Below are 26,444 nucleotides of genomic sequence, written 5' to 3' on the forward strand. Positions count from 1 at the left end.
AAAAAAGACAAGCCCAGGTCCAGATGGCTTCACAGGGAAATTCAACCAAACTCTTAAAGAATACCAATTCTTTTTTTAAAAATTAATACCAATTCTTCACAAACTCTTCTAAAAAACAGAAGAGGGAAAACTCAACTCATTCTTTGAGGTCAGTATTACCTTAACATCAAAAACAAAGACATCAACAAAATCCACAGACCAGTATTTCTTATGAATACAGATGCAAAAATTCTCAAAATACCCAATCCAACAACATATAAAAAGAATTATATACTATAAGCAGGATTTATCCCAGCTATGCCAGGATAGTTTACCGGTAAGGTAATACCCAGATCAATTAACTGTAGTATACTATACCAGGAGAATAAAAAACAAAACTACATGATCACCTCAGTAAGATGCATAAAAAACATTTAGCAAAATCCAATACTCTTCCCAGATAAAAACACTCACCAAAATAGAAATGAAAGAAATTTATCAACCAGAAAGAAGAACCTATGAAAAAGCCACAGTTAACAACATACTTAATGGTGAAACCCTGGAGCTTTACTCCCAAGATCAGGAACAAGACAAAGATGTTCACTCTTGCCTCTTTATCAACATTGTGCTGGATGGTCTGGCCAGGGCCATTCAGTGAGAAAAAGAAAGAAAAGGCATCCAGATAAAAAACGAAGTAGTTAAACTATCTCTATTTGCAGATGACTGATACTATACGCAGAAAATCCTAAGGAATCCATTTAAAAACTATTAGAATTGATCAATTCAGTAGGTTACAGAATACAAAATAAATATACAAAAAGCAATTGCATTTTTATATACATGCAAAAAACTGGAAAATAGAATTAAAGAAAAACAATTCCAAAAATAAAAATAAAAACACACAAAAACAATTTCATTTACAATAGTATCAAAAGAATAAAATACTTAAAAATAAAAATATATTTAAAAACAAAAAAAGTGCAAAACTTATACTCTAAAAACTACAGAATATTGTTAAAAGAAATTAAAGAAAATTGAAATACATAGAAAGACATTTCTTACATATGGATTGGAAGACAATATTGCTGAGATGGCATTACTCCCCAACTTGATCTCGAAATGGAACACAATCTTATCACAATACCAGCCAAAAACTCAAGAAAATCCAGGAAAAGTCAAAACAATCTTGAAAAAGGGAACAAAGTTGGAGGATTCACCTGTCCCAATTCCAAATCTTACTACAAAGCTACAATGTGGTACCAGCATAAGGACAGATATACGTGTATTGAATAGAGTAGAATTGAGAGTTCAGAAATAAACCCATGTAGCTATAGGACTTTTGAGACAAGGGTGCTGTGACCATGCACAATGGGGGAAGAATAGTTTCTTCAACAAATGGTGCTGGGACAACTTGATCTCCACCTGGAACAGAATGAAATTGGACCCTTACCTCAGCCATATACGTAAGTGAACTCAAATGGGTAAAAGATACAAATTATAGGTTTAAAACTTGTCTAAGAAAATGGGTAAATCTGTGATAATCTTGGATTCAGCAGTGGATTCTTAGATAAATCCCAAGCACAAGCAACAAAATAAAAACATAAATTGGAATTCATCAAAATTAAACTTTTGTGCTACAACACATCAAGAAGGCAAAGAAAAAGCCTACAGAATGGGAAATAATATTTGCAAATCCTATATCTGATACAGGAATTCTATCCAGACAACATTAAAAAACTCAACTCAAAAGGACAATTAAAAAATGAACATAGAAACTGAACAAACATTTCCAATTCCAAGGAAGATAAACAAATGGATAAAAAAACCCTATGAAGAGATACTCAATGTTATTAGTTATCAGAGAAATGCAAATAAAAAAATGTAATAGATACCACTCCACACCCACTAGCATGGCTAGACTCAAAGTCAGATAATGGCCCTGGCTGTTTAGCTCAGTGGTAGAGCATCAGCCTGGCATGTGGATGTCCCCGATTTGATTCCCAGTCACAGCACATGGCGAAAGCAACTATTGGCTTCTCTACCCTTCCCCACAACCCCTCCAATAATCATGACTTCACTGGTTAGAGGGCACTGGACCCAGGTGCTGAGTGAGGATGGCTTCTTAGAGCCTCTACCTGAGGTGCTCAAAATAGCTTGGTTGTGAGCATGGCCCCAGATGGGCAGAGCATCAGCCCCAGACGGAGTTGCCGGGTGGATCCCCATCAGGGTGCATGTGGGAGTCTGTCTCTCTCTATCCCCTCCTCTTACTTGGAAATAAAAGCAGAAGAAAAAAAGTCAACTGTTGGTGAGATGTAGATAACTCAGAACCCTCAGACACTGCTGGTTGGAATATAAAGCGGTACACCCACTTTGGAAAACAGTCTGGCAGTACCTCAAAAAGTTAAGAGTTACTATTTGACCCAGACACTCCAGTCCTCAATACATACCCCAGAGAAATAAAAACATAAGTCCACACAAAAACTTGCACAAAAAGTAACAAATTGGTTATAGTCAATAGGTAGAAACAACCCCAACCCCCAAACGGATGATTCACACAAGAGAATATTTTTAGGCCATACAAAGGAATGAAGTTCAGATACATGCTACAATGTGGATGAACATTGAAAACATTATGTTAAGGAGAAGCCGCAAATCACGGACCACAAGTAATGTGAGTCCAATGATATAAAATGTCCAAAATAAGCTATATACAGCAGGGGTCGGGAACCTATGGCTCCTGAGCCAGATGTGGCTCTTTTGATGGCTGCATCTGGCTCGCAGACAAATCTTTAATAAAAAAAATGTTAGAAATATAAAACATTCTCATGTATTACAATCCATTCATTTCCTATCGCTCATGTTCACGGTTGCGGGTGGCTGGAGCCAATCACAGCTATCCTTCGGGACAACACCAAATTATTATTGGATAATGCCTACCGTACACAGGTCGTTGTATGGCTGTCATGGAATTACATTTTAAAATATGTGGCGTTCATGGCTCTCTCAGCGAAAAAGGTTCCCGACCCCTGCTGTATATAGAGGCAGATATCAGATCAGTGGTTGCCTAAGGCGTGGAAACATTTGGGATGGAGGAGTAATGAACAAATGGTCTGGGTCTCTTTATGAAGTGATAAAAAAGTTTTATGATTGATTGTGGTGATGGTTGCAGAACTGAAAATATTTTAAAAACGACTGACTTGTAAGGGATTAAGAAGTACAAACTGGAAGTTACAAAATAGTCACGGGCATGTAAAAGTACAGCACAGGGAATTAAAGTCAATAATATTGTAATAACTATGTATGGTGCCAGGTCGGTGCTGGTATAGGGGGGAACACCTTATAAAGTATATGATGGTCTAACCACTATGCTGTTCACCTGAAAGTAATACAAAACAATATTGAATATCAACAGTAATTGAAACAAACAAAAACAAAAACTCTTAAATTTTATAACTTAAAAGGGTGAATTGTATGGTATATGAATTATGTCTTAATAAACTTGTCACCAAAAATAATAACTAGAAGCTTTCCATTCATTTCTATGGCCCATAATTTTAAATATACACAGTACTTAAATTGTATTCAAATTATCTCTATAAACCATTACTTCTGTTAAGTATCTTTCATCACCCTCCCAAACCCTTTATGGTTCCTAGTTATTATGGCTGCTTTTCTTTTTCTTTCTTTCTTTTTCTTTTTAACTTCTCAGGGTCAAGTTTGAGTTTATATTTTGCTAGCTATCATTCATTTCACCTAGATTTTCCAACAGTTAATGCCACACACTGTCTATCTATCCTCTGCAATCTGCTCTCTTCCTACCTCTTATTTGCTCCCAACCCAAGAAATCTGGTCTTGGCAGGATCCCTACAGCTTCTCTGTTGCCAAAGCCAATGGACATTTTCCCTATCTTTCCACTCTCACTGGAAATACCAATTCTGAATCTCAACCACCCAACCCAGACCCCTAACTCCATCTCACTATTGACAATCACTACACTGAGAAAGACCAGAAATGAACTTAATGCGCATAGAAAAAGATAAATGCTATTTCCTACGCTTCCCTTGACTGCTACCACCTGCTCATAAATCCCTTCCGCCTCCTCCAGGGTGATGGCAGCCAAGCCTCTCTCTATATCAGGCCTGGTCCTCTCAGCTCTCTCCCTACTGCATAGCCCCGTCCAACCCCACCCAATCTATAACAGCCTCCTCCAATCTGGCATGTAACCCATTCAACCAAAAAACTATAAACTCTAACCTACACTGGCTTCTGTGCTAGGCACTGAGGATCCACTGAAAAAACTAAGACAGAATTTGTTCAATTTCTTGCCAAACTTGTTCCTTTACCTGTACCATATATTGTCCTCCACATTGTGGCAGCATCACTGTCTAACCCAGGGGTCTCAAACTCGCGGCCCGCCGAACAATCCACGAAGTTCAAAATATTTTGGATAAAATTAAGTAAGCCTAGGGGCCTACTTGTATTTTGTGCGGCCCGCAGACTAATCCACGAAGTTCAAAATATTTTGGATAAAATTAAGTAAGCCTAGAGGCTTACTTGTATTTTTCATTTCTCTAGCATCCTAGCTAGATATTAGCTTAGTTAACAGCAGTTGTGACGCGAACTACAGTTTCTGGTCGTTTTGTGACACTGAGTAAACTGCATGTACGATTGTGCTTGTTGTACTGATTTTTTTTTGTTTTCAACTGCAGTGAGAAAAGTGTTGCGTAACAGTTGCCTTTTGTAGACCTAGTGCGGCCCGCCGAACGGCTGTGATCTTGCTCTGCGGCCCACATGCTGAGTTGAGTTTGAGACCCCTGGTCTAACCGGTACTCAAGCCAGAAATCTGGGTCAGACCCTTGTGCTGATCCTGTTTGTTTCCTTAAATAGCTCTTATATCCCACCCTTCTTTTCATTCTCAAGTAGGAGTCCATCATTGGTCCCAGCCTCCCTCCCATACCAGATGTCCAGAGTCTCTAGTCCAGCGGTTCTCAACCTGTGGGTAGTTCCTGTTAGTCTCCTACTTATAAACTTTGCTACCTATAGGAGCAAGCCCAGACCCCTCAGCCCACTCTTTGTGAAGCTCTAAAGTCCAACCCCTTGTCCAGCAACATGTGTACTATAGTCTTCGTTTAAGTTTCTGAACATAATCTAGCCATTGGCCCCAATGCACATGGAGGTCTCCATATCCCATAACCTACTTGCTTCTTAAGGTCTAGCTCTGATGCTAACTTCTCTGGCAGAATCCTCAATTTCCACGATTCTCTGTAACTGCACTGGGCCAGAAATGTCTATATCTGCCTGCCCCCTGCATTCCCTGCAGTCCCTTGCTGAAAGGCAGGTTATAAACCCCAGGACCTCCCGACAGGATGGCCACTTACCCTGCGATTCCGGTTGTGATCCACAGTCTTAAGGTGCTTCTGGATTATCCCAAACTGCATGGGAATGAAGAGGTCACAGGCTGCACAGTGGGCTGCCTCCACTTTCTTTACAAAATGCTCCATGGCAATTTCTGTAGGGGATAAAGGGGTAGTCACCACTGATACCAGGTACCTAAGACAGACCTAGAAGGTTGGGAAAAACACCAGACTAGATCTTCACTTCACCTTGCAAGTTCCAAGTGACCCTGAGGCTGTTTTCACAAACACTCCCCGGAGAAAGAGAGGAGTCAAAACCAGAGGAGGGCAGGCTGAGGCCCTGCCAGTGGAAATGGGATGGAACCTTCTCACCTTGGGTCAGATCCTGGTCTCTGTAGATCTGTTGGATCAGACCATCAAGGTCCTCCACAGTTTTTCGGAGCTCCTCTGTCTTCTTGGTCTTGTTGGTAACATACTCCTGCCAGAGACACCAAGGAGAGACCAAGGTTCATGCAGGCAGCTCTACATTTGAAGTGACTGAGAAGAGAGGAGCAGCTGTGCCGCTTCAAGGCTCACCTGCAGAAAGTCAGCTGTTTGCTTAGGGAGTTTGGTGCCTACGTACTTAAAGTGCTCCTTGTGGAACTTGCTGTCAAGGTGGTTGGCCATCTCATCCTCATAGAAGGTCCGGTACTTGCAGAGGGAACACACAAACTGGATCCTGCCACAGGAGGGAAATGAGGGGCTGAGGCCTTGAGGGTCCCGAGGAATAGTGCTGCTGCCTCACCCAGCCCAGCAGCAAGCCCTGAAACAGGCTTTGCGCATGGGCCTCTGAAGTGCAGTCCCAGCAGGGGACAGGCTGGGAACAGTAGGGTTGGGAGTAGAAAGGGACAGAAAGTCTGTAGGCTGCAGTTACTGCAACGTAGGGGACAGGGTAGGAGCTCTTCCTTCCCAAAGGCAGGAGGCTGACGCCCGCTGAAGCCTGTGACAGCATCTGCTGCAACGGGCAAGGAGTCACTAGAAGGTAGTCGGAGGGTCTCTACCAAGGCTGGGCAGGAGCTCGTGCACTTGGCCCAGCTGGGGACCAGAAGGAAGGATGCCCTGGCGTGAGCCAGGTGGCCCTGATGTGCAGAGTGGAGTACGCAGTCCCGAGGCAGGGCCCGAAAAGGTGCTGCATCTTCCTCCTGGGGTCTGTGGAACTGAAAGACCCAGCCCTTCCTCTGCTCAGAGTGCTTGGGGTGGTGTCGGGAGGGGTGGGAGGCAAGCAGGCCTGGGCACCTGCTGCCTCATCTTCCTCTTCCAAGAAGAGACCAGTCTGAGCTGGAAGGAGGACGCCTGCCTGGCCTGCCAGAGGGCAGCCTGGAGTCACCTGAGCGAGGTGCTCTGTCTGGGCCTGGTGTCCACAGCAGAAGCCTGGGGTCGGGGGCCTGGGCTGGAGCAGGACGCCGTGGCAAGGGGCAGAGGAGGCCAGCCGCCACCGAGGCCTCAGGGCAGGTCCCTACCTCTGCCGGACGTCCTTATCTGGGCCACGGGGTCAGCTTTTTCTGGAGAGCCCAGGGGCCGGGCGCCGGCGAGGCTGAGGAAGGTCCAGCAAGAGCAAGAGTCTGAGACGGAGGAGGAGGCAAGCGCCAGTACGGGAGCTCTGAGGGCAGACAGACCCGACCAAGGGGCGTGAAGGGCTCAGCCGCTGATAGGCCCGGCCTAACAGGGCCGGCGGACAGGGCAGAAAGCAGGCCCGAGGCTGCCACAGCCCACAGGTGCTGCCATCTCTCCTGGGCATGGCGGTGGCCTCTTGGCAGCTAGCTGGGGTGGCACAGGCGCCTTGGACCTTGAGTCTCTGACGAGCTGGCCCCCTCCCGCAGGGGCATCAGGCCCCCAGTGCACCTCGGGGCTCCTGCGCTGAGTGACTGAGCACCAGAGCTTCTGGGTAACAGTGCTGAGCAGTGTTGGGTCTCAGGCCAAAGACGCCAGTGGTCACCAGGTGGCCACAGAGGGACAGGGGATGAGCCAGGCCTTGGGAGCTGGGCCAGGCAGGAAGCAGGGTTCATGCACAGCTGAGCAGGTGGCAGCTCCCAAGGGAAGCCAGAGGGTGGTGAGGCAGCAGAGCTATGGCCCTGCCCTCCTGGTGACAGCCCCATGGTGAGGCAGAAGCAAAGGAGTAAAGGGAAGCCGGTTACCTTTCCACCATGCGGTCTCGCTGCCGCTTCTTCTGTTTGTCTTGGCTCTTTTTGCCTGCCTGTAACTTGTGCTTGGTCTGGCTGCTGTCATCCTGGGTGCTCACGGACCCTATGGGAACAAATGGGCATAGTTACCAGCTTGGCTCCAACATGTCAGGGCAGTCCCAGTGACCTCTGGCTGCATCACCTGCCATCTGCTCCAAGGGGTTCATTCTGAGAGCAACTGTCTGAGCAAGGCCTCTGGCCCCAAGCAGGTGGGTACCCTGGGCTGGACATGGAGCAGTTTGGGCCTTGGCTTTGGCCTTAAAAGGGGAAGACAGGCACTGACCCCACCCTTCTCCAGGACACCCACACTTTGCAGAGTGGGTCACAGGGAGACTGGAAGGCAAAGAGAGAGGCTGTCTTGGTGGGGAAAGCCTGGTTGGGGGGATGGAGGAAGGCTACGGCTGGGGTTTATGTGCAACCCCCAGGGTAAAAGACCCCAAAGCTCACATGGCCTTGCCTACCCCCCACTGGGCACCACGGCAATAGTGGGCTGAAGCTGGATTTACTGTCAGGTACCTGCTGGCGCTCATCACTCGGGTGGGGGGACACAGACTCCCAACACAGGGGCTGGAGAGGCGCTAAGGAAGAGGACACGCAAACCAGAGCCGTAAAAACTGCACCAAGGGTCCCAGCTCAGACACCAGCCACTGAGGACTTGGGTTGATGTTGCTGAGGGACTGAGGGCAGGGAGTATTTCTGGGGCTTCCCCATAGTTTTGCCTGCTGCCCCCAAGTCTCTGCCTAGGAAGAACAGGGACAGAGGAAGAGAAGCCCCCTGCCAGCCCCACAAGGGAAGGCCCAAGCTGGCCATGTTTCTGCCACAACCCTGCCCTCAGCGGGATGCCTCCCATCATGAGTGCCTGGAAGAGTCGCCCCAACATCCAGGCCACTCAGAAGACTCACCCTTGTCTGCATCGTCTTTGCCATCTTCCTTCCCCTCTTTTCCTTCTTCATCTTCTCCTTCCTAAGACACAATTTCAAAAATCCAACATCAAGTGCATGCAGTTGTTTATAATGGCTCTAAATGACAAGGCCCTGCTATGTGCCAGACACTGGACCACGTGCCTCACACCCTCCCCACAGCCCTTGCACTGAGGACTCATTCTGCCTCTGGCTAGGTAACCTCCCCGCAGCCTGTTCCCTCTACCAGAGCTCCCTGCCTCCCTATGCAGGTCATGCACGCATGCAGAGCTGCCTTGGGCTGGCCTGTGAAGGCTCTGTCCTGTGGCTCAGGCAGTCCACTCTCTACCATAAAGTGTGCAGGGCCGGAGCCACTTACCGCTCTGGAGCCCTTTTCCACAGCATCCACACCTTCAGTGCCATCTGCAGCTTCCCCCTCAGTGCCTTCATCTGGAATAGGATGTATACTCAGCCCAAGAGCCTCAGGGGGCAGGGGACAGTGGACAGGGGGCAAGGGCAGTCTGGCTCACCATTGTCTGAGTCACTATTGTCTGAGCAGTCAATTCGGGAGGCTTTGCTGTCTGGCTCATCAGGACTGCCGCACTGCTTTCTCTTCTTCTTCTTGGTCTAGGTCAGAAAAAGGGAGCAGGGTTAGGGCATGTGGCTCTGGGGCCCTCACTCCACCCAGTCAGCAACCAGGAGGGAAGGCTCCCTCCACTCACCCGGAAGTCAGCTGTGGTCCAGGTCTTCCAGGTCCGCCTCATCTGCTTCATGCCATTGCCAAACCCGAAGCCGAAGCGAGAGCCACCTGGGAAGGCGCCCCCACCTCGCATGCCCTGGAACATGCCATACTCTGGAATGATGTTCTGGGAGAAGAGGGAGGGCAGTCGGGAGGCACCAGGCATGCACTGGCCCCGGGCCCCCATGGAGTCTTCCCACACGCGCCCATAACCTGAAGCCACTGGCCGGCTACTCCGGGAGTCCCGGGCCCAGCCCTGAGCCCGTGGGCCAAAGGTGTCACCACGCATACGAAACTGGTCTCGGTAAGCATCATATTGGCCCTCGTAGGCCATTTCCATCTCAGTATCAATTTCGCCATAATCGTAGCCCGACCGGTAAAGATCACGCTCACTCAGGACGGCCCTCGAGTCACAGGCCTCGTAGGAATCATATCTGCAGAAGCAGGTAGCAAGCATCAGGGAGTGCCTCAGGTCTAGGTGCCTTTGTCTTCCCCCAAACTCCCTGTCCTGGGACAGGAAGCATCGCTCCAGCACCCACCCAACCTGCTGGAGAGGCTCAGTGTTCAGAAATGCAGATAAAAGACCTGTCAGGAACTGAGTTCTAGAAGTAGAAAGGGCCTCTCAGCTGATGCTCCAAAGTCTGTGTGTGGACATGCACCAGCCTAAGGACTAACAACTTTTATTTTTCCTCTTTTTTTTTTTTTTTTTTTTTTTTACAGAGACGAGAGGGATAGATAGAAACAGACAGACAGGAATGGAGAGAGATGAGAAGCATCAATCATCAGTTTTTCACTGCAACACCTTAGTTGTTCATTGATTGCTTTCTCATATGTGCCTTGATCGCGGGCCTTCAGCAGACTGAGTGACCCCTTGCTCGAGCCAGCGACCTTGGGTCCAAGCTGGTGAGCTTTTGCTCAAACCAGATGAGCCCCGCGCTCAAGCTAGCGACCTCGGGGTCTTGAACCTAGGTCCTTCTGCATCCCAGTCCGATGCTCTATCCATTGCGCCACCGACTGGTCAGGCAGGACTAACAACTTTTGAAAGCAGACACATGTGTCTGTGGTAGCCATAATGGCCAAGGTTGCTCCTTAAGGGGGAGGGGGTGCACAGAGCACCCTAACATCATCCAGCACATGAACTGCCTGTCCAATGGGCTGATAACACCAATGAGAAACTTGTGATCTCACCCCTTATGGCTGGGGAATTCCCCAAACCCTCCAAAGTCCATTACCATCCAAAAGGAGAAAGGGGACAAAATGGGGAACGTTTCCCAGGAAAAACACATTTAGCCTTCCCAAGGACTAGGAAAAAAAAAAAAAAAAGCAGCTCTATTACATTAACCTAAAGCCCTGGGGGTGGGGAATGCGGTAAGACATCACACCCTACACAGCAGCTTGGCCTGTGGTGGCACAGCGGAGCAAGTATCAACCTGGAATGCTGTTTGAAATCCTGGGTTTGGCTGGTCAAGGCACATGTGAGAAACAACTATTAAGAGTTGATGTTTCTCGCCTGACCAGGCAGTGGCACAGTGGACTGAGTGTTGGACTGGGACATAGAGGACCCAGGTTCAAAACACCGAGGTCGCTGGCTTGAGTGCAGGCTCATTGGCTTTAGTGTGGGATCACAGACATGACACCATGGTCGCTGGCTTGAGCCCAAAGGTCACTGGCTTGAGCAAGGGGTCACTCGCTTTGCTGTAGCCCCTGGGGTCAAGGCCCATATGAGAACGCAATCAGCCACCACAAAGAATTGCTGCTTCTCATCTCTCTCCATCTGTCTGTCCCTACCTGTCCCTATCTCTGACTCTCTGTATCTGTCAAAAAAAAAAAAAGTTGATGCTTCTCATTCCTCCCCACACCCCCCTCTCTTCTCTCTAAAATCAATAAATAAAATCTTTTAAAAAAACTAAACAGACCAATGAAAATAACAGGGCACCAGAGAGCCATTCTAACCATCGCTGAAGCCCACAACCCCACAAGCTCAGACCCTACTTGTTGCACAGGCACACAAAGTGGCCAGTGCTACCGCATTGCCACTCTATCCCTCATGCCTACTCTCTGGACCCAGGCTGTGGCAAACGGTATACAAGCAGCAGCACAGGTTTCACATGGCCACTGAGACAAGAGCCAAGCCCTCCCTGCCCTTGGCAGCCCAGCTGCAAGCACTGTGACTGTCCCAACATGAGGACAGGGTGTGCCTGGGGTCCCCACCCCATACTTTTTGCTTGTTATAAATCCCATGCTAGCAAGTCCCTCTACTTCCCAATGGCCCTGGGGGGAGGGTCCTTACTTGACCCCCCTGATACCCAGCCAGGCCTTTCCTTACTTTCTACTCTCCCCCATCTGTCAGCTGGAGCCATTAGGTCACTCTACTACACCTTGCACTAGAAATCTGTGTGACCCCCTCCCTGACGCCTCTTGCAAGGACACAAGAACTCCTGAGCTAGGAATAGTTCAGACAGTGAGAAATGCCCACAGTGTGATGCTATGGAGTAGGGCAGGTCTGGGTACCAGGCCCAGCCTGTACCTCATGTTCTCCATGTGCAGAATCAGGACAGGGACAGTTCTTCACAGAGGACTTCAAAGCCTCAACAGATGCACATCTGTCAGGCACTGAAGAGAGGCCAAATGTCCACATTTGACTTGTCTCTTATGTGGGGGTGGCCCAGCCCACTGTGGTCAGCCCCAAAGGCCATCTCACACTTCACACCCAACCCCATCTGTACTGCCCTGACAGCAGGAAGGATGCAGAGTCTCGCACCTACTCCAAATGGCTGTCTCCAGAGGGAAGGACAGTGCACTGGAACCCAGCAGTCTCTGAGAACCCCAGCAACAGAGCAAGGAGGGAAGAAGCAGACATGGAGGTGGTACAGAGAGGGAGAAGCCAGCGGGCAGCAGGCGAGAGGCACCCCTGCAGAGCCTCAGTCCCTAAATAGGTACCCACTCACCTTTCTCCACCTGAGCCATACACGCCTCCTTGGATCATGTCTGTCTCCAAGTGCGACACCATATCTAGGCGCTGGTTAATTCTGGACAAAACGGAATCGGCACTGGAGCTACCCACAGCATGAGGGTTTGCGTTTGTGTCAGAGCTAGGTATTTCCCAGGAGTTTGAAGTGGCTATACCATACCCATAGTTGGTGTTGTTATCCTGGCCATAGCCATAGCCATAGCCATAGTTCTCGTAGCCTGCAACAAGGGAAACAGAGAGACAAAGATGGCAACGGCAGGGAAAAGAGAGGCAGCAAGAGATAGACAAACACAGAGACAAGGACATTTTCTGTTACAGAACAATCTGGGGACCCTAACCACCCAAAGATTCCTACTGTGAAGAAGTAGCTGGCTCAGAACCCCACAGGCACCCATCCCACCCGGCCAAGCTGGGCAGTGGCAGAAACACACAACCAGTTCAATCCCAAGGTAGAGGAGAGCGATCATGGAAATGATACTCGCCTCTGTTTGTCCCAGAGTTCCAAGTTCCATATCCTAAAAAAAGTAAAAGGGTAATTACATCTTACAATATAGCGAGAGCTTAATTCAGAAACAAATGAAGACAATGACTTCCAGTATCTGACTGGTTGCAGGAGACTGAGCCTGACCTTAATTAAGAAGCCTGGAGCTTAACAGCACCACATAAATGATCCAGGCCACTCGCTGCCCTGATGCTCGACCTTCTGTGGCTCTGACCATCTGCTATTCAAGGAGACTCCCCTTTAAAACACCCTTAGCTAAAGAATCTGGCTCCTATACTCCCTTAACGAGCCAAAATGAGAAGATTGGCCCTACTGCTGGCAAAGCACCAATCAGAGGCAAAGGAGAGTGATTCCCAGTGCTTTACACAGACTCTTCTGTACAAGAAGCTCAGGACCAAGTCCATATCCACTTTGAAGTCACGTCAGTCAAACTGTTTAACAAAGCAATCTGGAATAGAGAAACAAACCACTGTAGTTCCTTAAATGTCTGCCTTCACAGGCAGAGCTACCAAGCCCTTGAATTGTGGGAGTATGCTGTGTCAGAACACATCAGAAGAGGGAAGGGCAAGACACAACTTCAATCTGGATTATAAACTAAATATGCTCTGGAGTTTATCATAGCACATGAGAAAAAATAATTTCTTCAGGAACACAAAGCTAATTAGAACTGAGAAAGCACGAAGCCAAGTGGGAACTGAGTCAAGCAGATGTGCTTCCTCCCCAGCGGAGGCCAAGAACATATGATAACCTACCCAGTGCCCCTGGTGAGAGCAGTCATCTCATACTCCCAGTTTTCTCTGCCCTGCAAACAGGCCATGCTCATTCCAGCGCAGGAATAAAGTTCAGTGAGACAGCAACACAATGAGCAGCAGAATCCAGCCATAACACAGCAAGAACACACACTAACACGATGAACCAGAGAGAACACAAGACAGATTGAAGTCTTCCTCAATCCAGTGCAAAAACAGAATGAAGAGGCGTCAAAAACCAGCAAAAGACTTTAGATGACCACTACATTTAATGAATGTGTGAACAAAAGAGCTCACAAAGTAAAAATCTTCTTTGGGAAAACCAAAGCAGAAGGTTCTCATTCGTTGATTTATTCAACAACTATCACCCTGGGCACACAGAGCAGAGACGGACAGATCTGGGCACTGCTCAGGCCCAGAGCACTGCATGTTAAAGGAGAGAGATACTACTGACCAGCGAGTAGCAATGGACAGCCAGGAGTGGGGAATCACATAATGGATGACAGGCAGACAGAGCCACACAAGGACTTAGCCCCGGCAGCTACAAGAGCCTGGCCATGTGGCTGTTTGCATCAGGGTCAGTGGACACTACCTATTCAAAAGGAGACAGGACTGGGAGTCAAGGCAGACTCATCAGGGCTCTGCTTGTGAGAGCAGACTATGGTCCCCTGGGGTTCAGCTGCTGAGGACCCATCAGAACAGTGAAGAAGCAGAAGTGGGCACTGACTCTGTGAACACAAGCACATGCTGCTGGCTGCTATGATGGGGCTGGGCAAGCACTCTCTATGTGCTATGTGCTATGCCTAGAGCAATCCAGGCTTCCTGCTGGGTTCCCCAGCTGGGTCCCCTCAGAGAGAAGCCTTTGTCTACACTATGGCATTTGGAGACAACCCCTGACCCCCGCAAGACCTGCCCCTTCCAAAAGAATATCCAAACTCAATTCCATCCCCAAAAAGGAAGACCACTGATAACAAAAGGAATTTTAAGGACACATTTTAAAAAAGAGAAAGAGTAAGAGAGGAAAGAAAAGGAGATGGTCATAGTAAGCAATACTTACAGAGCAAAAATAAATACTAAGTGAACTATCTCATGTAGGCATCAAAAAAGAACACTTTATGTAGCACAAGGAAATGTGCTACAGGAAGAAAAACAAAGCAGGATACACAATTCTATCCACCTGTAAATTATTCATACCTAAAATAAGTATGCTGACAAAAGTTACATATTAAAATGGTGGGATTTTGGCTATTTTTCAAAATGTTACTTAAATGATATTATATTGTTGTTGCAATTTAAGCCAGAAGAAAAAATAAAACCATCTCTATACTTTCATAACATGACTGTCTACAGTAAAAATAAATAAATAAAAATCTAAAGCAATCTACAAGAGTTACTAGAATAAGTGAGTTTAGCAAGGTTTCCTACAAAGTTAATATATTAAGATCAACCCAATTTCTACATAGTCGCAATGAACAGTGGAAAACTGAACATTTTAAAATGATTATTTACCTTAGCACTAAGAAAAGAAACACTTAGCCTGACTAGGTGGTGGTACAGTGGATAGAACATCAGCCTAGGACACAGAGGACCCAGGTTCAAAACCCCAACGTCACCAGCTTGAGTCCAAAGGTCACTGGCTCAGCTGCAGACCACCCATCAAGGCACATATGGGAAAGCAATCAATGAACAACTAAGGTGCCTCAACAAAGAACTGATGCTTCATATCTTTCTCTTCCTGTCTGTCCCTCTCACTGCCTCTCACTAAAAACAAACAAACCAATAAAAACTCCACTTAAGTGTAAATATTTGTTATAACAAAGTACATGAAAGATCTGTGTGTTGGAAACTACAAAACACTAATGAAAGCAGTCTAAGACCTAAATAAATGGAGTACTATGGATTAGAAGACTGAATACTGTTAACATGTTGGCTCTCCCAAACTAATCTACAGATTCAAGGCTATCCCACTCAAAATCTCATAAGAAATTTTTATAGAAATGGATAAAATGATTCTAAAATTTATAAGCAAAAGCAAAAATACTAGAACAATTCTGGAAAAACAAACCTGGAGGACTCACATTAACTGATTTCAAGACTTACCATACGTTAATCAAGACAGTGTGGGACTGGAAGAAATTTAGACACACAGGTCAATGAAATAGATCCAGTCCAGTTACAGATCCACACATATACGTTCAATTCATTTTCAACAATGGTAAAAAAAGACTCTTGATCTATCCTGCACACCTTGTAGAAATATTAACTCAAAACGGATCACAAAATAAATATAAAGCATAAAACTACGAAGCACTGAAAAGAAAACTTAAAAGAAAATCTTTGTGACTGCAGGTTAGACATAAAGTTCTTAGATACAACCTCCAAATCACAATCTATTAAAAACCGATAAACTGGACTTCATCAAAATGAAGAACTTGTTTTCTTCAAAAGACACTGACAAGAGAAAAGAGAGACAAGCCACAGTATAGAATATTTGTAAATGGCACATTTGATAAATTGCTTCTACCCAGCCTGACCAGGCGGTGGCACAGTGGATAGAGCTTCAGACTGGGATGGCCGAGGACCCAGGTTCGAGACCCTGAGGTTGCCAGCTTGAGCACAGGCTCATCTGGTTTGAGCAAAGCTCACCAGCTTGGACCCAAGGTCGCTGGCTGAAGGCCCGTGGTCAAGGCATATATGAGAAAGCAATCAATGAACAACTTAAGGTGTTGCAACAAAAAACTGATGATTGATGCTTCTCATATCTCTCCGTTCCTGTCTATCTGTCTCTATCTATCCCTCTCTCAGAATTTCTCTCTGTACCTGTAAAATAAATAAATAAAAAAAATTGCTTCTACCCAGAATATGTAAACCAGAGGGGAAAAAATTTAAAAATGTTGTGTAATTTGGTACTGTTTGATTAAAAGGGGTGAGGCAAGAAGGGCAGGAGAGGTAAGCCAGGCAAACCATGTTTCTCCTCATTTTATGAAAATACCTGATAACTTCTTACTCAATTTCAAAACATTTTAAGTCTCCCTCTCCTGCAGGGACTAGTTGCTAATACTTCAAGTAGCTTACTTATATGTTCATTTACTCAGTGACTCCTGAGGGAATGTCACCATGCAGGCTGTCTTTACCCAGGCCTTGGTAGTAAAACAAACTACTTATCTCAGCAACCAAGATATTATCCTTATTAATTCCAAAGAGGGCTCCTTGTCAACAGACACCTAGGGTAAAACAGACCATGGAAGGCCCAGCTTTATCAGCAGTTACTGCTGCCAGGGTATACTGACAATATCTGTGGGCCCCATTGGGTGGTTACTTCTGAATTAGATTTAGTGTGTCTATCTACACTTGAGAAATCAGAGACTTTCCCTCAATCCTACGTGTGAGGAAATGCCTGGCTTGAGACGGCCTGACATCTCTAATACCTCTACCAGGAACTTTAGAGAGGCAGCCTCTCTGGCATGGTGGTTTCATGCACTATCCTGGGGCTAAGTTAATGGCTTGTTTTCTGCTAATACCAATTTTTTTTTACTTTAATTGGCAAGTCTCCTTCCCAGATTTTCAAGATTTTCTAAAGTCAGATCTGTCACAGACTTCTAACAGAATGTTAAAGAGTCAAAGGAATAAATCATTCCCAGCTCCAGTATCTTCAGTTTGTTCAATATCACAAACATCTTCCATAATTGCCTCTGAATTGGGAACACCAGCTACTATAACAGCCCACCAACCATTTTATACAAATTTAGATTTATAAAAGCAAGACAGGGTGACAGCAAGGCCAAAAGGCAACTAACAGCCTGACCAGGCGGTGGCACAGTGGATAGAGCGTCGGACTGGGATGCGGAGGATCCAGGTTTGAGACCCTGAGGTCACCAGCTTGAGTGCGGGCTCATCTGGTTTGAGCAAGGCTCACCAGCTTGGACCCAAGGTCGCTGGCTCGAGCAAGGGGTTACTCAGTCTGCTTAAGGCCCGCGGTCAAGGCACATGAGAAAGCAATCAATGAACAACTAAGGTGTCGCAATGCGCAACGAAAAACTAATGATTGATGCTTCTCATCTCTCTGTTCCTGTCTGTCTGTCCCTGTCTATCCCTCTCTCTGTCTCTGTAAAAAGAAAAAAAGGCAACTAACAAGACACCAGACTTCTCTGGCACAAGAGAAGGCAGAGCACTCACCCTCTGGTTCCCAGTGGTCCGCACTTACCATAATCACAGGTGGGCTGAGCACTTGAGTCTGAGTACGTTGACTGTAAAGTGGTTTCAGATCCCTGGACAAAGCCTAAACATATACACAGTGTGGTTAATTTCTCCAAACAAGCCATCTAAAAATTACCTAAGACTACCTTTTAGTACAGACTAGCAGGCCCTCCCCTCAATGGAAAGCCACCAAAAACTATGGCCTCTGAACACTTTAATTACACCTCCAGAACATATTATATTAACCATTGGAAAGGCAGGTTATGTTTAAGTTGCTACACCAGAAGAACTGGATAAAAATTTTCAAATACTTTAAAATAGTAACCCATTTTGATAAATGAATACCCAAATTATCATTCAGTTAAATGAGGAAAATTCTTATATCAAACCACTGATTACTGGCGGTGAGCCACTTTCAATTCAAACAAAGACAGGGGTGATTTTTGAACAATGGCAAGACAAATAATACCTCTCTCCTTCCCCCAAATCTGGAACCAAAACTTTATTGTATTTTTAGTTTTCCCATAAGAATGTATATGTGTTACCATTATCTCTCAACTGTAATTACTTGGGTTGGTATGGTTACATGAAATAAACGTTACACACATATATATTATTTCCTATTTTCTCAACACAAACTATTCTTCAACTTAAAATGAATTAGTAAACTTGAACCTCTACCAGGAACTACTGCTCTTAATGCTTATTACAATAGACTATGATGAATCCTAACACTACCTTTAAAAGCACATTAAAAACATTTTTTTGATGATTTACCCATAGCACTGAAATTATGACAGATACCATAAGGAGAAATATTTTGCCCTGGTCGGGTAACTCAGTTGGTTTAGAGCATCATCCCAATACACTAAGGTTCAATCCCCGGTCAGGGCACACACAAGAATCAACCAATAAATGCATAAATAAGTGGAACAAGAGCCTGACCAGGCGGTGGCGCAGTGAATAGAGCGTCGGACTGGGATGCAGAGGACCCAGGTTCAAGACCCTGAGGTCGCCAGCTTGAGCGCGGGCTCATCTGGTTTGAGCAAAAGCCCACCAGCTTGAACCCAAGGTCACTGGCTCCAGCAAGGGTTTATTCGGTCTGCTGAAGGCCCGGGGTCAAGGCACATATGAGAAAGCAATCAATGAACAACTAAGGTGTTGCAACGCGCAACGAAAAACTAATGATTAATGCTTCTCATCTCTCTCCGTTCCTGTCTGTTTGTCCCTGTCTGTCACTCTCTCTGAAAAAAAAAAAAAAAAAAGTGGAACAAGAAATGTTACACATATACTCTGTCTCTTCCTCTCTCTTTAAAATCATTAAAAAAATAAAAGAAGCAATATTTGCCTATTCCCATCAGAGCCAACTAATGACCTAAATATAAAAGCCAGCACCTCCAATAAGTTATTTACAACAAAAGCATACATCAGCCCTAGCCAGATGGCTCAGCTGGTTAGAACATCATCCCAAAGCACAGAGCTTGTGGGTTCGATCCCTGGTCAGGGCACATACAGGAACAGATCGATGTTCCTCTCTCTCTCCATTTTTCTCTTGCTAAAACAAACAAACAAACAAACAAACAAACATACATCAAGTGCCTTTCCTGGGGTGAGTATTCATATTATTGTTGACAGTCTCTCTAGTTCATCTCTCAAGAACACAGCAATAAAGCCTGACTGGTGGTGGCGCAGTGGATAGAGCATTTACCTGGGACGCTGAGGCCCCAGGTTTGAAGCTCCAAGGCTGCCAGCTTGAGAGAGGGCTCACCAGCTTGGCTGCAGCACCCCCCTGCCCCCCATCAAAGCATGTACGAGAAGCAATCAATGAACAACTAAAAAGGATCAAGTACGAATTGATGCTTTTCATCTAAAAAAGAAAAAGAAAAGAAAAGGACTACAGCAATAAAGACCACAGCACAGCAGCCAACACTGAGCAAGTGTTCCCCCACAGGATGCTAAGAGCTTTATCTGCATTATTTCACTGTATCCTCACCACAGCCAAAAACAGGGACAGGGCCAAGTTCCCATTACCCGGCAATCCCACAGTCCAAAAGGTATGCAAACCAAGTGTTTTCCTCAAATGTGGTACAACATTCATTTTGGGACAAAAATGACCTGTGAGGACAATTGAGGTCTTTCTTTAGCCTACTTGGTACAGAAATAATGTGTTTTAATTATTGAGTGCTAGCCCGCATCCCGGTTTAGGTGCTGTGGAATGTCCTCTCGAGTTAGAACTCCAAAAACACCCAGTGCCAAGGGTTTCAAACAAGGATCAGTGGACCCACACTTCATCTTTAATTTCCAGAGGAGGGAACTGAGAAGAGGTACTGGGGAAGGAGAAAGCCAAAAAGTATACAAACCCAACCTTTTTTTTTTTTTGTATTTTTCTGAAGCTAGAAACAGGGAGAGACAGTCAGACAGACTCCCGCATGCGCCCGACCGGGATCCACCCGGCACGCCCACCAGGGGGCGATGCTCTGCCCCTCCAGGGCGTCGCTTTGTTGCGACCAGAGCCACTCCAGCGCCTAGGGCAGAGGCCAAGGAGCTATCCCCAGCGCCCGGGCCATCTTTGCTCCAATGGAGCCTCGCTGCAGGAGGGGAAGAGAGAGACAGAGAGGAAGGAGAGGGGGAGGGGTGGAAAAGCAGATGGGCGCTTCTCCTGTGTGCCCTGGCCGGGAATCGAACCAGGACTTCCGCACTCCAGGCCGACGCTCTACCACTGAGCCAACCGGCCAGGGCCCAAATCCAACCTTTTTAAGCCTTCCTGATTAAAGAGGGCATATTCAAGTGGTTCCTTCCTGGGACCCACTAGCTTCCTAAATTCTAAGCATTAATCAAACAGATCAAGAAACACTGAAAGCATTCTTCATAAGGTTCACCTGTGGAGAAGCCTCATCGTGTATAAAAGCACCCAACACCTGCTTTCTAAATTGTTTGCTAAAATAGCTTCTGGGAACCTGTTTGTTCAGCAATTGGGTCACCAGCAAAATGGCACCAGACTTTAGGTAACATGCAGCTGCAACTGGAACTTACCACAGTAATACATACTGGAACATAGTATGAAAGGGGCAAAGCAAAAACTGTCTGTTCAGGATAAAGGGGCCCTGGTTCTTTCTTTCCTGGGAAAAAAGAAAGACAACTATCTAACTTTAAGAGCTCAATGGAAACCTCTGCTCTAGTTCTGTCCTCCCCATATTAGCATTCTGTTCCACAGTACTGTCTCCAGGGCACGACCTTCATTAGCCAGTTACGCTCTAATTGTGAGTAAATTCTTTCTTGTAGGGTTCATCAATCATTCTCTTCTTGGTTTCATATACCAGCCCGAACAGCTCTGAGTAAAAAAATAATAATGATAAGCAAGTTTTTAGTCCTATAAAGCTAAGTAAGGGTCAGACCATGGATTTATGTAACGATGCACCATAGCCCCCTCCTCTTGGCCAGCCTCCCTGACATCTTTTGTACACAAAAACTATACAAAGCTTCTTAGTTTTCTCCGGCCATGGCGCAAACAGGAATAGATCAATGTTCCTGTCTCTCTCTAAAATCAACTTAAAAAAAGAAAGCTTCTGTTTTATTTTTTTCCTTTTTTTTTATGAAAGGGGATAATCAGCCTTCAAGACAGCCTCCAGCCTGACCTGTGGTGGTGCAGTGGATAAAGCCTTGACCTGGAACGCTGAGTTCGCTGGTTCAAAACCCCGCGCTAGCCTGGTCAAGGCACATAAGGGAGTTGATTCTTCCTGCTCCTCCCCTCTTCTCTTTCTCATTCTCTCTCTCCTCTCTCCCTAAAAATGAATAAATAAAATCTAAAAAAAAAAAAAAGACAGCCTCCAATATTTTTGTCTTCTGCCATTATGTTGTCCCTTCCCAAATTGATAGAGATAGCCAGTACAATCAATAAGATATTGCAAAAGTGACTTGAGTATATCGAGGCTTCCGTCTTGTTCTCTCTTAGATCATTTACTCTGGGGAAAACTAGCCACGGTGTTGTAAAGTAGGACTGTGGAGAGGTCCACATGGTGAGGAACCAACAGCCAGCATCAACCTATCAGCCATATGAATTTAAGTCACCTTGGATGTGCATGCATCCTCCAGCACCAGTCAAGCCTTCAGATGACTACAGCCCAGGCTAACACCCAAAATGTAACCTCATGAGTGATCCCAAGACAGAACCATCCAGCTAAACTACTTGTGTGTTCCTAACACACAGTAACTGTGAGATAATAATGTTCCTATAAAAACACTGGTAGCGCCTGATCTGTGGTGGCGCAGTAGATAAAGCGTCGACCTGGAAATGCTGAGGTCGCTGGTTCGAAACCCTGGGCTTGCCTGGTCAAGGCACATATGGGAGTTGATGCTTCCAGCTCCTCCCCTACTTCTCTCTCTCTGTCTCTCTCCTCTCTCTCTCTCTCTGTCGCTCCCTCTCCTCTCTAAAATGAATAAATAAAAAAATTTAAAAAAATAATAAAAAAATAAAAACACTGGTAGCGTTTAAGATATTTGTCTGAAGGCCTGGTTTCGGACTTTTCTGTTCTGTGTCTCCATTGCTCTCATCTTTCCCCTCAGTGCCAGAGATGGAGACTCCTTTCCCAAGTACACATAAACTAAGTTCAAAAGCTGGAATGTAATGCCAGTGGCCAAGGCCAGGCAGGTTCACACTGGATTTGGGCATATGGTAGAGGAACTGTGGAGCCGGTAAGCAGTGGGCCATTCCCGTTTAATAGATTCTCACAACTGCAGACAAGCAAACAGGCAGAGGAAAACAGCTTCTCCTGAAAGCAAAACGGCCCCTCATAGTGGCAGACAAAGCAATCCGCCCTAAGGGAAAGCATCCGTAACCTTACATAGGCTAAACATACTATTCATGCAAAGTGTAAGCCAGCAAGCCTAACACAGCTGTTTTCCCAATACCGGACAAGTTATCATAAAGGTAAATTATCTAATCAAAAAAGTTATTTGAATCACATTCTATAAGTAATAATACTGGTAGCATTCGCTTCAAGGCCTCCAGTACTTCTCCTTAAAGGCAACATAGTTGTCTGAGATACGGTTAAAATACTTTTCACTTTAGTGGTCTTCTTTTTAAAAGGGAAAGACATAAAGTTTCTGTGGTTTTTGGCTGATCAAGATCAAGAAAATACTAATCATTACCTCATTAACTTTGCTAACTCTATACCCACTCAAACCTACAAGATCTGGACTTGAAATTCAGTCTTGGTCATTAGTGATCTATCTAACTCAGTTTCCTTATCTATAAATATAAATGTTCCCTTTTTTTTTCAGAGACACAGAGAGAGAGTCAAAGAGAGGGATAGATAGGGGCAGATAGACAGGAACGGAGAGATGAGAAGCATCAATCATCAGTTTTTCATTGCGTGCAGCGACATCTTAGTTGTTCATTAATTGCTCTCTCACATGTGCCTTGACCGTGGGCCTTCAGCAGACCCAGTAACCCCTTGCTCAAGCCAGCGACCCTGGGTACAAGCTGGTGAGCCTTTGCTCAAACCATATGAGCCCACACTCAAGCTGGTGACCTTGGGGTCTCAAACCTGGGTCCTCCGCATCCCAGTCCAGCGCTCTATCCACTGCGCCACCGCCTGGTCAGGCCTCCCTTTTTTTTTTCTGTATTTTTCTGAAGCCGGAAACGGGGAGAGACAGACAGACTCCCGCATTCGCGCGACCGGGATCCACCCGGCACGCCCACCAGGGGGCTACGCTCTGCCCACCAGGGGGCGATGCTCTGCCCCTCCGGGGCGTTGCTCTGTTGCGACCAGAGCCACTCTAGCAACTGGGGCAGAGGCCGAGGAGCCATCCCCAGCGCCCGGGCCATCTTTGCTCCAGTGGAGCCTCGGCTGTGGGAGGGGAAGAGAGAGACAGAGAGGAAGGAGAGGGGGAGGGGTGGAGAAGCAGATGGGCGCTTCTCCTGTGTGCCCTGGCCGGGAATCGAACCCGGACTTCTGCACGCCAGGCCGACGCTCTACCACTGAGCCAACCGGCCAGGCCCCCCCCCCCCCTTTTTTAATGAGAGAAGTGGAGATAGACTCTGACATGTGCCCCTACAGGGATACATTGGGCAACCCCCAACTGGGGCCAATGCTCAAATCAACCAAGCTATCCTCAGCACCTGATGCCAATGCTCAGACCAACCGTCACTGGCTGTGAGAGAGGAAGAGAGAAAGAAGAGGGAGAGGGAGGGGAAGAGAAGCAGATGGTTGCTTCTCATGTGTGCCCTGACTGGGGATCAAACCCAGGAAGTCTGCATGCCGGGCTGACGCTCTATCCACTGAACCAACTAGCCAGGGCCATAAATGCTCCGTTTTAAAGTTACCCTACAGCACCTAACCACTCATGTTCTGGTTTCTTCATCAGTCTTGCCCCTAATCACCACAGAACTGTCTTCCAGTCAAGAACTGGTGAAAAAAATTACATTTCAATTACAGATATGTCAGTAACAACCCTACTGGCTTTACTCTTGAATAAGGAAAGCTTCCGAAATGCTAATGCAGGGATGCTAAACCCTAGCATTACTAATTCTTATGGTGGGGACCCAGTTTCTACACTGTAAGATATTTAGCAGCATTCCTGGTCTCTACCCACTCCCTCAGACAGGACAATCAAAAATGCCTCGAGCGTCGGCCTGGTGCACAGGAGTCCCAGGTTTGATTCCCGGCCAGGGCACACAGGAGAAGCGCCCATCTGCTTCTGCACCCCTCCCCCTCTCCTTCCTCTCTGTCTTTCTCTTCCCCTCCCGCAGCCAAGGCTCCATTGGAGCAAAGTTGGCCCAGGCGCTGAGGATGGCTCTGTGGCCTCTGTCTCAGGGGCTAGAATGGCTCTGGTTGCAACAGAGTGACGCCCCAGATGGGCAGAGCGTCGCCCCCTGGTGGGCGTGCCGGGTGGATCCCAGTCGGGCGCATGCGGGAGTCTGTCTGACTGCCTCGTTTCCAACTTCAGAAAAACAAACAAACAAACAAAAAGATAAAAAAAATGCCTCCAAAAATTGTCATATGTCCCTTGGGGTGGTCGAATTGCCCCTGGCTGAGAACCACTGGGCTAAGGGACCACTGCCTGGAGTTCTTGCCAAGCTCCTGACCCGGGAGCCAGAGGAGGGAAGCTTGGCACTACATTTTTGCCAGGCCAACATAAAGCAACTTACAGAGGAGCCCCAGAGGCTCAGGTTCCATTCTCAGTCTCTAATATTCCAGAGTAAAATGCCGGTTGCCAGGCAACCATATACACTCAGCCTAACACCTCCCTCAAAAGGGAACGCCCAGTCTATGGCTCCCGGTAAGCAGCCTTAATGGCTGCTACCAAGAAAAGCCTAGCAGTCCAGTTCATCCAGGGATGATTTACAATCACCCAAGCATCTCCCAGGTTCCCCTTTCTGATTTCATCATCCACCCTCCACTTTCCTCAAGTCCGACTGGCCTATGTGGCAGATTCTCTAAGGAGCCAGACAGCTCCTGCCCCTGGATCTTTATGTCAAGGGTTCCCTGAGCCAAATATTCTCAACTCCCTTACTCTAATCCGGTCTCCACTTGAATGTCACCTCTTTAGAGGTCTCCCTCGGGTAATGACCAACCCAGCATATATCCCATATTCATCTGTTTGCTTGCCCCAGCCTGGCCTATGAACAGGTTGAGGAACTCTTGCCATATTCCAGTGCCCACTCAGTATCTGACACGATGACTCTGACAAACGGTGAATGAATTACAGCGGAAACCAACCATTCCTCTCAAGGTTCAGGCTCAGCCCAGCATTGTACCTGCTCCGTCCAAACCTTCTAAATATATACTTCCCGCCCAGGGCCTGGTGCCTCGCCAAATCCGGGGGGCCCGCGGCATCCTGCAGGGACACTGCGTGGGGGAGAATGCAGCAATGGCAAAGGGCGACCAGGGACTGCGAGGTCCGAAGAAGCCGGGCCGGGGCGCGGAGGTGCAAGCACAGAGAACTAGGGAGCCGAGTCTTGAGGGTCACGAACGTGAAGCAACCGGCCCGCGGCGCCATTTTGTGACCACTAAGAGGACTGTAGGCGCCGGGGTAGGAGCAGCTGACCCCGGCGCGGTCTTGGCACGTCCCTGTCCCTCCCCACCTGGAGCCCGACCGCTAGCCGTGACCGTCTCACCTGTATAGCTCATGATAGCAGCCAGCGCTATAACCACAGCAAATGCGCCACACGTCGGCCGTCGAGATAGCCGGGACAATCCCCCGGGCCCTTTCTACACACAACCTAGCCCCGCCTGCCGACCTGCATTGGCTCACGCACGGCTCTAGGTTCACGTCTATTTTACAGCATCCTCATACCAATCGCTAAGGGTGTTGCCAATCATATAAGAAACCCAGCCTATTTCCGTCTCCCGTTATCTCAAGCCCATGGTGATTGGCTAAGGTAAGCCGGTCTGCAGCTGGAATCCTGTCGAGTTCAGAGGGGGCGGAGCTATGCATTACGGAAAGACCTGAGGCTCAAGAGAGGTCCGCCAGAGGGAGCCAGGTCTACAGCACAGGGCACTGCTCCAATTCCGGAGTGTTATGCCAACCTGGGCTGTTTCTTTTTCTTTTTTTTTTTTTTAATTTTTTTTCTTTTTATTTATTCATTTTAGAGAGGAGAGAGAAAGAGACAGAGAGAGACAGAGAGGAGAGAGAGACAGGGGGGAGGAGCTGGAAGCATCAACTCCCATATGTGCCTTGACCAGGCAAGCCCAGGGTTTCGAACCGGCGACCCCAGCATTTCCAGGTCGATGCTTTATCCACTGCACCACCATAGGTCAGGCTAGGCTGTTTCTAATGTCTCTAGCCTTCAGCTCCAAAACGAGAGCGATAAACCCATGTTCGAATGAAAAT

At 47.0% G+C, this 26,444-nt stretch overlaps 1 protein-coding gene across 2 annotated transcripts in view; it reads right to left on the reverse strand.

The window, feature by feature from the left end:
- The window catches only part of AKAP8L (A-kinase anchoring protein 8 like), a 40,004-nt gene extending 14,123 nt beyond the window's left edge, over positions 1-25,881 (reverse strand). Inside the window, exons 1-13 of one of the 2 annotated variants that reach the window (XM_066348523.1) lie at positions 25,729-25,881; positions 17,617-17,691; positions 12,644-12,676; positions 12,322-12,379; positions 12,139-12,219; positions 9,174-9,624; positions 8,982-9,078; positions 8,831-8,901; positions 8,455-8,515; positions 7,508-7,616; positions 5,910-6,051; positions 5,706-5,811; positions 5,358-5,488 (exon numbers count right to left, since the gene is read on the reverse strand). In XM_066348523.1, coding sequence (XP_066204620.1) covers positions 5,358-5,488; positions 5,706-5,811; positions 5,910-6,051; positions 7,508-7,616; positions 8,455-8,515; positions 8,831-8,901; positions 8,982-9,078; positions 9,174-9,624; positions 12,139-12,219; positions 12,322-12,379; positions 12,644-12,676; positions 17,617-17,691; positions 25,729-25,741 — 1,428 coding nt within the window. In that variant the 5' untranslated portion in view covers positions 25,742-25,881. Of the gene's footprint in view, positions 1-5,357; positions 5,489-5,705; positions 5,812-5,909; positions 6,052-7,507; positions 7,617-8,454; positions 8,516-8,830; positions 8,902-8,981; positions 9,079-9,173; positions 9,625-12,138; positions 12,380-12,643; positions 12,677-17,616; positions 17,692-25,728 lie in introns of both variants that reach the window. The other variant, XM_066348513.1, reaches the window with a different exon arrangement.
- Positions 25,882-26,444: the final 563 nt, after the last annotated feature.

This window comes from Saccopteryx leptura, chromosome 1 (genome assembly GCF_036850995.1).
Source record: "Saccopteryx leptura isolate mSacLep1 chromosome 1, mSacLep1_pri_phased_curated, whole genome shotgun sequence".
NCBI classification, from domain to species: Eukaryota; Metazoa; Chordata; class Mammalia; order Chiroptera; family Emballonuridae; genus Saccopteryx; species Saccopteryx leptura.